Raw genomic sequence first — 13,805 nt, 5'->3', positions numbered from 1 at the left:
AGCAGGGATAATGACCATCCGGATGCATCTCTATATAGAGAGCAGACAGAGACACTCAAGACATTCAGTGCAGCTGCCCTGGAACCGGACAGAAGGAAAATCTCTATCCAATGAGTGTTGCCCATTGGAAGAACCTGGCGCGTATGTCTTTCGAGAACCAGGAAGCGTTCAAGCCTCAAAACCCCAATCTGGGTCAAGGAGAAGTTCTAGAAACCGCCGATAATGACATTGACATATCGTCATCGATGGCAGATCTTGTGCGCCTGGAGAGCCGGGAAATATTTGTAGTGGAGAAGAACGGGCTGAATACCCCTGTGACCTGTTGGCCAGGCAATGTTAGAGCATGTACACTTCTCTCGGCTGACTTGATTTCCTCCACCCCCAAATGGCATGTGAGGTTGCATCTTGCGAGTGCGGTTCCCGTGGCTTAGAGTGAGGAGTTGGCTGAGGTGGTTGGCAAGTTAGCCAAAATCCAAGAAAAGCAGAGCTTAATGAAGGGAGGAGGATGGTGCTTAGCCATTGCACCCGTATTCCGAAGGTTTTGCACCCAAGGAACCGTTGCACTGCCCGCACGGCTTGTTTGCCGGAACTGGCCTGGCTAGCCGCTCGCCAAATTGCTGCTTTGAGGATCCCACCAACCAGCGCAGGCCATTGAAGCCACTCGCTGACTCGGACGCCGTGCAAATTCCGCTTTGCTTCCCCATAGGGCTGACCGAACCGTTTCGGTTGCCTCCTTGTCTCCCGTCGTCTTTTTCTCCTGGATTGATGGATAGTTATCGCCAAACACCGCTCGGAGGCAACACAAAACTTTTCTTTCCGTGGGCCAGTCTTCTCGAAACTTCTCCCCGTGTTTCCCAGTCGCAAGATACCAGTCGCAGCAACGGCAACAGGCCAATCATCGCGCGTTGTTTCGAGTGTCTGCAGTGTAGATATGTTTATCGCCTGAAAACGTTCGTTGCTTTTGCTTGCGCCTTACGGAGATATCCCTCTACAAGCTGTTGCAATGATAAGCGACGACGGTCGTCCGGGATCCAAAACTACAAACCTCATCGTGGTGGGTTGAGAGTCGTGCTCTGCACCCAGATCCCATCCTAACAACCGCCAAAGCTAATTTGCAATTGCTTTATACACTAGGGTTGTGTAATAGTCCTTGCTATCCTCTGCGTCATTATCCTGATATACTTCGTCCTGCGAAGCCTTCGTGCTCGAAACTACGAGCCAAAATTTATCCCAACAAAATTCTTGAAGCGCAAATGGAAGGAATGGGTGCCCCGTGCCGCTTATGGCCACGTTCCAAGCAACTCTGGAGCGGGACGAGACGGCTCATCGTCGCTCGATTTGGTGCAGAATACGGCCTATGCAGGTGCAGGAGCCGCGGAAATGGAGGCGACACAGGCGGCAATCGACCGACACACATCCATCCGATCTATAATAACCCTTCCTGCCTACTCACCCATCCCTAAGCCGTCCGAACAAGTGATCGGAAGGGAAGGAGAGCGGGCCGGTATGGATGTCGTGGTGGAGTTTCCGGAAACAATGGACGAAGAGGAGACCCGGAGAGAGGAAGAGATGGAGGCTCTGTATCAAATTCGACTACATCGCAGGCAGGAAATTGCGGAGCGAGAGGAAAGGCGGCGGATACGCCGGGAGGCGCGTGAACGTGGAGACTGGGTGCTTTTAGAGCAACTCCGTGCGGAGAGCAGCGCTAGGGTGCAGGCCCGCGCAAACAACGAGACAGTGTCCGCAGCCTCGCTCTTAGCGGAGCATCAGTCTCGGGGCCGTGAAAGACGCATATCAAGTGTATCATATGCCGCTGTTGGGCATGTCCGCCATGATGGCTCTCGTCTGCGCGCAAGTTCTCAGGGATCGGATTCCCGGCCCCTCCTAGATACCCCCGCGGCCATGGCCCAGGGCGGAAGTGGAATGCCGCCGATGCATCGTCGTACTTTGTCCAGCACATCTGTCCTGTCACAGTCTACAATCTCCGATGCTGAAAATGCACCCACTCCAGAAACTGACATTGCAGACTCTTCTATCCCACAACCTCCACCCTACGAAGATCTTGGCGAGGCTCCTCCGTACCCTGAATCACCGCAATTTGCTCACCAGCCGACCCAGCTCGCTCCAAATAGCAATGTACCTAGTATTGCTGTCGAGAATGCGACGCCACCCCCTAGCACTCCTCATTCGCCCGTTTTTCCTTCCAGAAGCGCTGTATCTGTTCCACCATAGCCTTCCCATAACTAATCATGCATATCCACCTCTCCTACTAGTCCTACTAGGATTAATGCTGCACCGATAAACTTCCGAGTCGGTATTTATACACCTACGGCCTCAGCCCTAACCCACTGCCCTTTTTTATCCGTTTCGTGTACTCCGAATAAATCCCATCTAACGAACTCATGACTCTTTGGCAAAATCTTCTACAAATCCTTGCTTAACATTTGGTTTTTGATTAATAGTTGGGTGCCTTGGTTTTCTTTCCTCCTCGCCTCCGGGTCTACGGCATACTCGGTTTGCTTTTGTATTGACCACATTGGCGTGCTGATTTGCCATAAGAATATCTTTTTTTGTTCACGGACAGAAGAACATAATTACATCAATTGTCCTGTATATTTGTCATTGTTAATATCTTGATATCACCCGTTTCTTGAACCTTGAGCAGTTATAATTGCCCTTTGGGCTTTGGGTTGTCAGTCCAATCGGTGTCGAGGAAAGACTCAGTTACAAAATTTTTGTCAGGCTTGTTTTTTCTGTCTGGAATTGTTATCGAGTTCTCATGGCAACACTGAGACATGACGGCCTGATCCTCAAAATTAACTTTGATTAACTAACCGGACCCGTCAGTTCATTTGTCTTCGCAAAGGCAGATAGGAACCTCCAGCTCCCTCTGCAAGGTAACGTTTGGGTTAGAGTTGAAAACGGCTCGTCGCCTTCGTTCAACAACAACAGAAGCACTCTCCGAGCCTCACGTCCGTCAACTAGGTTGAGAATAGTTCGAAGAATGTTAGCCGACCTCCGTTTGTTTTCGATGATGGCGCGGTTTTGGCTACTTTCGTTCATCATAGATCCGAGTTTCGACCATCCAGACGTCCCCACCGGTTCGCGGTGGTTCAGTCGAATCTTGTTCAGCAGGGCATGGACCCGTAAAAATTCCCATCTAACATTTCCTCTTATGCTCAGGGCGAAATAAATAAATTTTCTGAAGTTCAATTCATGCCTCAATTCAAGCTTAGAGCATGGGTATTGACATCTAACTTTACAGGGTTTACTTTAGGTAATATGCTCCCCGAGGTCTTCCTATTCCTAGGACTCGATCCGTATACGTCAGTGTCTTTGGGCCGCCCTGATTTTATCCCTTAATGCCGCCATTTTTGTGGTATCGGTCTCCGGTGATGCGCCGATAACTTTGACGGTTGCCTCCAATATCGGCTCTTCAATTTCGAGAAACTTTCCTTCCGCGGAGTAGATCAGCTGTCCATGGCGAGACTCGTCAGCCATCAAAATCACAGCAGAGCGAGCGACGTCCTCTGCAGATTGAACTTTCCATCCAACAGCCTCCAACAGGGCCCGGGGAACAATTGCTGTGTCCGTCCAGGCGGGAGCGAGTGAGTTTATACGAATGGAGAGGCCGGGATACAGATCGCGAGCCACAAGCCCACGCATGAAACCTTGTGAAACATTAGCGATGTGAAGCGCTAGGGCGAAAACGAAGCACAATGGGAAGTCTCGCTTACCTATAACTCCATGTTTTGAAGCGCCTTCACAGCGCTAGTTTCAGTATATATCCCCGGGAATATAGGGAAAATTTAAACTTTGCACTTACAATAGTCGACCATTCCGAATCTTTGGAAACCTAAGGCACCGTCAGGTTCCAACCCATTTTCCAGAGAAAACAGAAAAGGATTGTCAGGAAGCCCGAACACATACCACTAGCCGAGGCCGTGATGACGATACTTCCGCCACTCTCCTGTTTTCTCATATACCAGATAGCTAACTTCGTCATGTTAATGACGCCCATCAAGTTCACCTCCAATGTAAGTCTACTCGGCTCCAATGGGTCGCCATCATCGTCAACCCTTTCGTCAAAGTAGTCCGCCCGGTGGCTAATACCGGCATTGCAAAAAGCATGGTCAATCCGGCCGTATTTCTGCTTTGTCTCGCGAAACCAACCGCATAGATCTTTCCACTTCGTGACGTCAACAGGCGTGAATATCAAGCCATCGGCCTGAAGAACATCATCAGGCGGAGGTAAGAGATCGCCGATCGAGACCCTCGCTCCAAGAGATAGGAGGAGTTTAGCCGTTGCGAGACCGATTCCGGAAGAGCCGCCTGATATGATCATGTGTTAGCATGCGTTTAAGGAATAGATGTCGATGCGTTGAAAATGTGTTTCGCGCCACTAGGGCGACCATTATACTTACCTGAGATGGTGACCACTTTATCCTTGAGGCCCGTCAACGATTCGTCCGTGATAGTAATCGATGTCATTTTGAATGGCCTCCCGCAAGTAAATTATCATAAATCTGTTTCTATTTGATACGGCAGAAACGCTGTGATAAATGTTCTTGCCCGAAACCCAAGGGGGCGCGGCATGCACCGTTACCCTCGTCCGCTGCTAAGGTTTTAACGCGGGGTAACTTGTTATGTATGTCTTGAATACATGCATGCATCATGGGCTCAAGGCTCGTTCTCAGGGGATTGTTGACCAGCGCCCTGGTATTAACTACATACTATGAAGTGGAGTTGCTTTTCCCCACAGACTGGCCTTCTCCACTCGTCAATTAGATCCGAGGATCGCATTGCGTCGTTTGGGTGACTAGACTCTGATAAACGACTCCGCGATGCCTCGGAACGCTGAATTTTATTCAACCGACGATGCCAGAATTCAATCGGCGCCTTTTGGTGGTTGTTTGGCCTTAACATTTAAAACCTCCCATTCTCGGGCGGAAGTCGAGGTTACACCTCCTAGAAATCAACCGTCCTCCGAGAGAAACGCAGTGCTTTAACCGTAATGGCTGGCTTTCCGCTTGAGCTCCCCAGATCCCGAGAGTTTGCGGTGGCGACCTTCTGGCCCAGTCTCTGAAGTATTTAGGAGTTACAGATGTGTATGGGCTACATGGTGGTCATCTAGATGCATTTCTCATAGGATGTGAGTTCATTGGCATCAGGCTGATAGACACTCGACATGAAACCGTCGCAGTCCAGGCTGCAGAATGATACTCCAAGATCCCCAGCAAGGTTGGCGTCTGCTTTGTGACTGCCAATAGCGGGTGAGAAAGAAAACATCCACATGAGTTTCCAACGCTTTCGATCCTGTAATATTTACAGAGATTCCAGGTACAGCAATGGCCTGCCAGGATTGGCCACTGCATATGCAGATCGAAGTTCGATCTTTTGTATCACATCTTCGGCGCCACTGCGGGATGCAGAAAACAATTCTCTCCAGGGAAGCATAGATCAAGTCGTCGTGGCGAAGCCCTTGACCAAATTTGCACACCGTATCACGCACGCCGAGGATATTCCCCGTTTAGTTTCTCATGCATTTCGAAATTCCGTAGCTGGCCCAGCAGGTAGGGAAGAAATAGAATCACGGATGATATATATATCAAGGCTTACGGAGTATAGGTCCCGTATTGATTGACTTTCCGATCGATGTGCTGTTCTCTCCTGTTCACCAGTCAAGGATATCGTGGGGATCCATTTCTTCTCCGATTCCTTACCCCTCGGGTCCTCATAAGGATGCAATCGAAGAAGCACTTAATATCTTAAAGCAACCAACACGCCCTGTGATCATTGTTAGGACCGGTGCAAGGTCACAAAATGTGCGTAGGAACGATTGTACACAGTCTCGAGCTGACTCCTAGGGTGCAGTGCGCCCCAGAACTGCTCAAGTTATTCAAAGAAGTACTCGGCCTTCGTTCCTATTTCACAGCCTCTGAATGGTGGAAATGCAACAAATTTGGCGTTACTTCGGGCTATAGGGTACCCTCCGCCAGATGCAATTATCCTTCTTGGAGCAAGAACTGGAATGTACCTGGCTGGCCGCAGCGGGGCAATTATCCCTAAGGAAGGATGCAAGGTTATCCAAGTTGATCTTGACGGCGGTGAAATTGGTAGATCATTGCCTATTGATCTTGGGATCGTCTCCGATGTTGGCCAGGTTTTGATTGCATTGAACGAGGCGTTGTCCAAGTCCGAAATTCGAGTGCAAAAGGAATGGGTTAAGGTTGCCACCAGCATCAAATCTGTTCAAAGTCGACACGAGCAGGAACCAACGGGAATCAGCCCGGGCTGTCCACATCCATTTCACGCTCTTAAGCAATTTTTCAGTTCCCTCAAACCAGGGAGCATCATTTGCACCGATGGTGGTGAATGCGAACCCTGGGCTTCCCACTGTATTGCTTTGGCAAGTCCTCACGTAGTGCTCAGGTCAACCGGGTATCTTGGATTCCTAGGAAATGGATTTGGCTATGCTTTAGGCTGCAATTGCTGCTCCAGACCGCCAGATCATCAATGTCCAAGGCGATGGCTCCGCAGGATTCCACTTCATGGACCTGGACACGTATGCCAGGTTCCAGCTCAATATCATGACTGTTGTTATCAATAATTACTGTTGGGGGATGAGCTCAAACGGACAGGATCTCATTTATGGGACAGAAAACCCGGCCCGACCGATCAGCAGCCTCAGTCCCGCGACCGCCTTCGAAATTGTTGCAAAGGGGTTGGGAAATGAGTCCGCCCGGGTCGATTCAATCGATGACATCCAGAAACCCGTGGAGGAGTTATCCGCGGTTGAGGGGCCGTCATGTATCAACTTGATTGTCAGCAATAAGCCGACACATGCTTAGCACTGAACGTATGGTGGGTAATACACACAACCCGGAGATGGTTGTGATTCCATACTATGATAATATTCCTCGGGCATACTATAAATCGAAGTGACAGTTTGGAGATGAACAAGGGCGGCCGGAAACGGGCAATCAACCAGTGGCAGAAGCACCGATTTGTGATATAGAGCAGCTTAACCAAACAACTGGTGTACCAGTAAGTAGGGATTTAGTTAGCCACCAAGCAGTTTGTTTGCGGTCGTGGTGGGCCCCAGTGCATATTCCAGCTCGGAGATGTGGAGAGGTCCAGTCAGCCGGAGAAGGTTGTTCCGGCTCCCCGGCAGACCAGCGGATCGGGCTCAATGCAAATTATTTGTTACATAATCCGGCGCTGTGGGTCTGGGCCGGGACGGGCAAGAAGGGGGGGGGAATCGCGCTTTCCCGTTCCTGGATTTAGCGCGAGGTGAGCGCCCGGAACGTAAACAAACAGAGAGCTTGTCGTTCTTGTCCACCATCTGTCGGCAAACTCTTCCTCAAACTGAGAGGACTGCCATCGAAGCTTTGTCAAGCTTGCATATGGCATTTATATGTTTTCTTGGATACTGATTCAAGTCCTATACCCTGCATCCTTTCGTCTTATCTTGGATACGGCGCGAACCGGACGCGTAGACTTCGGGTATCAAGGGTATGTCTCTGAATCTATGAGGGCTGGCTTGGACCACCCAGCGATTTTTTGCACGCGTCCAACTAACCACGCCGAAATTTATTCAGAAGCGAAAATTTGTTTGTTGAGCTCCGATGTCTCCTAACGACCACACCAGTACCTCCGATGTGTTGGCTCGGAGCCAGCCATCGAGAGACTCCACCCTCTCAGACTTTGATCCTGACAACGATGTTCTGATATCAACTCAGCAATTAGCCAACGAGAACGCTCTCAAGGAAGCTGAGGACCTCGATTATGCCATCGACACCTCCGCCCTCCATAGAGCGCTACCCCATTTTACCGATGCTAGCAGTTCTGATGAATCGGAAGCCCTGTCGATCGAAATCGGCAGGGGAGGGAGAAACATCCCAAGAACTGATCATACTCATAGTTCTGTCCTATCGTTTGAGGATAGTAAATTAGCTACATCACCCGGGGCCCGGCGCGAGGACCTTCCTGAACCACAGTGCTCAAGGCCAGCATTACGGTCAATCTCTAATAGAACTGTGATGAGGAATCAGGACAATCTTCGGAAAGATGCTCAGATTCGGCATGCAAGCCACGTGTCACAAAAAGAGAATCTTGATCCGAAGGAGCTTAAAATTCGAAGTAGAAGACAGGCAAATTCGAGCCGGCGACCCTCAAGAACTCAACGTCGCACATTGTCTGATATGCATGCAAAGGTCCTGGAGAGCTATGAAGGCTCATATCTGAGCGATGAGCGTCCTCCAACTCTCGATGGGCAGTCTAAGAATACTCGGTTCGGAAGTAAGAAAGGTCAAAAACACGTCGAAAGTATAGCCCATGCTGTCAATAACGCCGCTGGCAAACCATACCCGGGGATTGGGCAGAATGTAGCGGATTTCACGGAAGAAAACAACACAGATATGACGGGAACGAATGACGCTTTACATGAAACTGCCAATCACGAATCATTTATCCTCCCGGACATGCCGGACATGTCTGAATTGGTGTCAGGTATTTACCACGAAGGTATGCCGGCAGGAACACGACAAGGCCGGTCGCGAACTACTCGTTTTGCCTCTCCACCTGCTGTGACTATTTCGGCGGCCTCCCAAGAACACGTTGCTTTTGATGGTGTTCCTATCCCAGAGGATGAGAAGGCGATATTCGCATCACTTAAGTTGCTCCAGAACAAGGTTTCTTCACTAGAGAAAGAAAATTTATTAGTAGAGAACCGACTGGAGGAACTTCAGCAAGAAAATCAAGTACTTCGAGCTGAACGATCTAGCCGCAAAAAAAGGGAGGAAGGAAAGTTACATATGTATAGAAGAACGGAGGATGAGTCAGGTCGAGGTGCGGCGACATTGGCCGTTGAGAGAAATAGTAAGTTCAGCAAGGAAATCCGCCTAGCCTGGCTAACTAGATGATTTAGGGCTGGAGACGGCCAACATGGCACTTCAGAATCGCCTCGATATTGCCAACCACAAAATTGCAGGCCATGATGGAAACATGCGAAGAGTAATGAAAGAGCGCGATACTGTGATGAATAAACTCGGTGTTGCGTATCTCAGCTGCCAGGAACTTCGTTCTCAGAATGAATCACTTCGCCGAGACAATGAAGAGCTTCGGAGCCAACTCTTATTATTAACGTCGATGCCAAACGTGGACGAATCGAACCCAGATGCTCTGTCGAAAGCCAAAGCACACAAAGAAGAGACGACGTCTAGGAGCGGATCTCGAAGGAGAAGAAACTCTGAATTACTTGATCTCGAATTCCTTGATGAAGGAGATTTGGGTGTCGAAGAAGGTCCCGAGGACCCTTGTAATGGACATCGAAAGCATCACAGATGTTGCCATACTCACGATCAAACCCTTGAATCGACCCAAGATGATGCCCTGAGATCGAAGCAACGTCAAAATCATTACGAAGATTTGTTTTCGCTTGACCTTTCTAAACGTTGTCGATCTAAGTCTCGGGAACGACGGCGCGGAAGCCGCTCTCAAACCGGAAAGGAAAAGAAAGAACCCAACACAAGCAAACAGCGTGTAAAGAGGGCAGTTATGGAAAATGATAGTGACCTGTCAGATGCCGAGATCACAGTAGAGTCGAAATATCCCCGCACAGATGGGAGAAACACCCAGGATTTAACGTTCCTTAGTTTCATCGATGTAAGTGCCCCTATGAAATTTCTTTAAGGTTGTCCTTTGCCCTGTTTCGACTAACAAGAGTCTAGCGCCATGAAATTGCACTCCTTCGAAAAACGCTCGAGGAAGAGCGCATCGCACGTAAACAGCGACGTGCAAAAGAAACAACCCAGGTTCCCTTAAAGGGTGCGGCTCGAGCCCATTTTGATCCCTTACAATTGGATAATTTGACAACAGGGTCGAACGTCCAAGAATCAAGGATAGAACCTCAAGCTGGAAGGGAACCAGCAACCAATGCGAAATTGAAGATCTCTGAGCCTGACACTGCCCAGGCCCGGGATGAAATGGCGGCCCCTGAAACAGCACAAAGCACTCGCTCCATGCCCGGGCGCCGACGATCTCAGAGCAAGGCAGGCGATATGACATCCGCCATTATTCTACCAGACATCACATTGCATGGCGTTACTAGCAAGTATGAGGCGATTAAGGTTTCTGCAGCTGCGCAACGTGTTCTTGATGAAGTCGCCAGCCACGAAAAAGAAAACTGTTTCGTTTGCCATGAATCTCAAAAGCACAATCCTGCACAAGAAAGTGTGAACCTTCCACCAATCAAAGTCCCTCGGCCAATCCCAGTCTCGCAACGTCGACCTGGACCGTCTGCCTGTGGTAATGAACCGACGCTGCGTCCATCCCAGAAACCGTCCATAGCCTTAGCCTCTGTTCTCAAAGCCCTTGAGGACGAACTAGCGCATTTGAAAATGCAACTGACAGTATTTCAAACCACCTACGCCAAGCACGATCCATCACTTAATAAACGGCAGCGGAAAGCCATGTGTCCAAAAATTGCAATCCTCATGACTGAAATTGAGAAAAAATCGGATCAAATATATTCTCTCTATGATGTTCTGGAAGGACAAAAGAAACATGGCGAGGAAATGACTGAGGAAGAGGTTGAGGTCACGCTGCATTCACTCGGAATTGCAGCCCCAGTCAGCCGGCAACCAAACCTCACTGAGCGACTGGGCCAAGATTTCCAGGAAGGAAAGCATAATACAGCTCATGAGGCTAAGCTGAGCGATAGCGATGACGAGGAATTGCCTTGGGAAGGGTTTGATGACACTATAGAATCAACCTCGAAAGCTTTCTCGGCTAAAAAGCCGAGTGGATATTGATCGAAGAAATGCACGCATACACTATGCCTTGCATATCGTTTTTGCATATCAGGATTGATAGTTCAGGGCATTACATTACCATTGGGTTTACACTCTATCCTCGGCCCTTGCATTTAATCAACGGCTATGGAGGATTCTTCAACCCCTTGATCCAGAAATCCTGTGATCTGTAGTCTCCTGCCCTTGATTCCCGTCCTGGTTTTTGACTGGCATGTTACCTGCATTGTGTCCCAGAATTGGTCGAGTCGGGTACGTTACATTGGTTCACCGCATTCAAATGGATGAAGACAGGGTTGCTGCGCTGGGTGTTTACTTTATCATTGCGGTACCATTTCTTCAAGCTTTTGGGTTCACCTTTGAGGCCATTGGCTTCGGCTACCCCTTTAACCCCTTTATCGCTGTATGGGAATAATTATATTACGCTTGGCTTTTTGTTGGGCTTTTATTTGTGATTGGTGATACAACCTGTATTTGACTCTTCGAGACGCTTTGGGATCGCGTCAGGTCGCTGGTCAAGTGGATTCGTTCGATTTTGTTTGGCTATCTTTTTTCTCCTTGCGGAATACTTTCAATATAAATTCTTTTACCTTCATCTGGGACACGCGAAAACTCGGTGGTGCATCAAACCCATCTATGGTTCCAAAACTGCGCCTGCATGCTGAAATTTCGTCACTGGAGAATAATAACGCCGCGCAATAACCATAAAACAACACCGACTTATAACCATAATATATAGAATGATGCAAACCCAAGATTAAAAAACGTCGTCGCTGGATATTGTAGGCCGATGAACGCCCTCCTCTGCAGCTTTACCAGTTGCCAAAGCTGAATGACTTTCGGACGAGAGCGACGAGGGCCCGATTGGCGCAGATGGCGGATCTTTTGCTAAGATTTCCTCCTCAATAAAGCACCCCAAACCTGCAAATGCTTCAAGAAGGGTTCTGGCGTAATATTCTTTGAGGTCATATCCTCCGGCAAGCATCCGAACATCATCCCTTATCGGGTCAAGGTACGGAGATGGATAGTGATCTTTTAGTGTGTAGTAGTCGTGATTAGTAAGAGATAATCCACCAGCGAAAGGATCGTATGGCTTCTCAGGTTCTGGAGTCTTGATTTTTCTGAGGCCTTTGATCAAGCACGGACCCGCGGCCGGGGTGGCACCAGTGTCTCCTGCAGGTAGAGCTTGAGCACCGGCCTTTCTAGATTCCGCCAGCAGGGCAGCCTGTTTGCGCTTGATGCGCTCTTCTTCGCTACGTCTAGCGGATGATTTCTTCAATAAGCCTCCGTGTTTGGCTTCGCGCGCGATTGCCTCTGCGTCCTCGTGGGTGCCAGTGGCGAGGCGTGTGATGATCTCTTGTCGTCCTGCAAGTTTGGCTCGTCGTGCTTCATCGTAGTCCTGCCTTGCGGCTTGACGGCGTTGTCGAAAAGCTTCTTGCTCGAGGGTTTGCTGTTGAAGGAGGAAAGCGGATTCTTGAGATTCGAGAGTCTTGTTGTGACGGATTGAAGCGGCATTTTGGGCAGCGTATTCAGCAAGTTGGGCTTCTGTCTTTGCGACGTCTGTACCGTAGACGAGGTTGGCTATGATCTCCTCACGCTGCTCGAGGAAGTCATCCCAGGCGCGTTTACTATCGAATTCCTCCTCGCGGCGGTTTAAGCTAGATAAAGTGATGGTTAGCTATCCCGTCCTTATGGCTTTGTGGGTCAGACAACAGAAGCGCTTTTTTCTCCGTACATTCCCATCACCCCCTTTCTTATATCAACCTCCCGCTCGACACCTATATCTTCAAATGTCTGCTTTCGAAACCGATTTTTGCGAAGGGTCTTATGGCATCCCGCTACGGGACACGGTGCAGGGCCGGCGGAGAATATTCGATCCACGCATGACTCGCACATCTTATGGTAGCATTCCGGATTGATGAGAAACAGCATGTCCGGGTTGAGATAACGTGAGGACTTGCAGACGGGGCATACTTCTAAAAGTGCGCGAAGGGTTAGCTAGAGAGCAAACGGCCAGCCTGCCGGGTAAAAGCATACCGTCGTCTTCGCCATGGCGGCTGGCGCCATTCAGTTGGGAAGGCATCTCTTGGAAATGAGGTAGTCTGTCCTTGGCCTCGCGACTGGGCAGACGCGGTTGAAAAGTGGTGAAGCTCAAGGCATCCTGCTGGCACTGGTGGATAAATGGTCTGCCATTTAGCTAGCTTAATGCCCGCCGAGTTGATAATCCCACCCCTTTTAACAAGAGCTCCGAGTAGAAAGCCAATCCCAGCAGTCCTTTTCACCAGCTCCAAGTCCGCCGTGCTTGGCAGCGGTGGAAGTGAGGTGCAGTCGGGCCGATGTATCACGTGACATAACTAGTTAACCTTCTCAACATTCCCGCTTCGTCTCGCATCCGCCGAACGGGATCGCCTGTTTTCGGATTCACGATTGCATCTCCATACCAGTGACATTGGAGGAGTGATGGAGCCTCGATATTACGGAGTACATGTGCCTGCGTCGATCGGAGCTGCGGATATAAGTGCCACTTTTTTGACGTGTCCTTGCGTCCCTTATCGCACCATGTGCCTTAATGCTTGACGTGGATCCTTCGTGGCCAGTGTGTGCCGGAATAAATCGAGTTTGGCGTGTTTCCTAGGGTTGCTCAAGCCGGACGACTTCGCGTATAACATCCATATCGTTCTCCTTCCCCCAGTTGCCACTTACACTAGGCGTTTTCTCCGGGTTGAAGGAGCTGGAACCAGGTTATTCAATGGTGGAATACAGTCACTCGAAAGGAATGGTGCTAGCCACTAGGTACGGCCCCAAGGTTCAGCCTTGGGGCCGATCTCCAAATATCAGCTGTGGTACCTTATCATGGACAAGTGGTCTGGGAAGGCAGTAAAGTCAAAAGGGTTCTTCTAACTCACGGCTACGTTCATAGACCATCGTCTACCTGGAAGGCCTTGTGTTTACTTCCAATTGTTATCTTATTCAACTAGTTTCTGAATCAGCCAT

At 49.5% G+C, this 13,805-nt stretch overlaps 6 protein-coding genes across 6 annotated transcripts; 4 read left to right on the top strand and 2 right to left on the bottom strand.

Annotated features, from left to right (window-relative positions):
* Positions 1-110: 110 nt before the first annotated feature.
* On the top strand, positions 111-602 carry CIMG_13236 (uncharacterized protein; the record flags this gene model as incomplete). Its single annotated transcript, XM_001241158.2, has 2 exons — positions 111-392; positions 432-602. The coding sequence occupies 2 exons, from the start codon at positions 111-113 to the stop codon at positions 600-602; spliced, it is 453 nt and encodes a 150-aa protein (XP_001241159.2).
* Positions 348-2,830, top strand: CIMG_08323 (uncharacterized protein). Its single transcript, XM_001241159.2, has 2 exons — positions 348-1,054; positions 1,135-2,830. Exons 1-2 carry the CDS (start codon positions 1,004-1,006, stop codon positions 2,230-2,232), a joined length of 1,149 nt encoding a protein of 382 aa, XP_001241160.1. The 5' UTR covers positions 348-1,003; the 3' UTR covers positions 2,233-2,830.
* A 357-nt stretch (positions 2,831-3,187) lies between these two features.
* On the bottom strand, positions 3,188-4,870 carry CIMG_08324 (uncharacterized protein). The gene is made up of 5 exons (XM_001241160.2): positions 4,425-4,870; positions 3,925-4,332; positions 3,827-3,856; positions 3,738-3,761; positions 3,188-3,671 (listed from the first exon to the last, which is right to left on the bottom strand). The coding sequence occupies exons 1-5, from the start codon at positions 4,489-4,491 to the stop codon at positions 3,328-3,330; spliced, it is 873 nt and encodes a 290-aa protein (XP_001241161.1). The 5' UTR covers positions 4,492-4,870; the 3' UTR covers positions 3,188-3,327.
* Positions 4,871-5,188: 318 nt separating this feature from the next.
* CIMG_08325 (benzaldehyde lyase) lies at positions 5,189-6,851 on the top strand (the record flags this gene model as incomplete). Its single annotated transcript, XM_001241161.2, has 5 exons — positions 5,189-5,241; positions 5,341-5,573; positions 5,629-5,815; positions 5,875-6,421; positions 6,483-6,851. The coding sequence occupies 5 exons, from the start codon at positions 5,189-5,191 to the stop codon at positions 6,849-6,851; spliced, it is 1,389 nt and encodes a 462-aa protein (XP_001241162.2).
* Positions 6,852-7,343: 492 nt separating this feature from the next.
* On the top strand, positions 7,344-10,814 carry CIMG_08326 (uncharacterized protein; the record flags this gene model as incomplete). The annotated part of the gene is made up of 4 exons (XM_001241162.2): positions 7,344-7,515; positions 7,602-8,880; positions 8,921-9,666; positions 9,732-10,814. The coding sequence occupies exons 2-4, from the start codon at positions 7,629-7,631 to the stop codon at positions 10,812-10,814; spliced, it is 3,081 nt and encodes a 1,026-aa protein (XP_001241163.2). The 5' UTR covers positions 7,344-7,515; positions 7,602-7,628.
* CIMG_08327 (CDK-activating kinase assembly factor MAT1) lies at positions 10,131-13,078 on the bottom strand. The gene is made up of 3 exons (XM_001241163.2): positions 12,849-13,078; positions 12,547-12,787; positions 10,131-12,469 (listed from the first exon to the last, which is right to left on the bottom strand). The coding sequence occupies exons 1-3, from the start codon at positions 12,892-12,894 to the stop codon at positions 11,569-11,571; spliced, it is 1,188 nt and encodes a 395-aa protein (XP_001241164.2). The 5' UTR covers positions 12,895-13,078; the 3' UTR covers positions 10,131-11,568.
* Positions 13,079-13,805: the final 727 nt, after the last annotated feature.

This window comes from Coccidioides immitis (assembly GCF_000149335.2).
Source record: "Coccidioides immitis RS genomic scaffold supercont3.3, whole genome shotgun sequence".
NCBI classification, from domain to species: domain Eukaryota; kingdom Fungi; phylum Ascomycota; class Eurotiomycetes; order Onygenales; family Onygenaceae; genus Coccidioides; species Coccidioides immitis.
The sequence above is the reverse complement of the archived record's forward strand: the minus strand, read 5'-3'. Positions and strand labels throughout refer to the sequence as shown.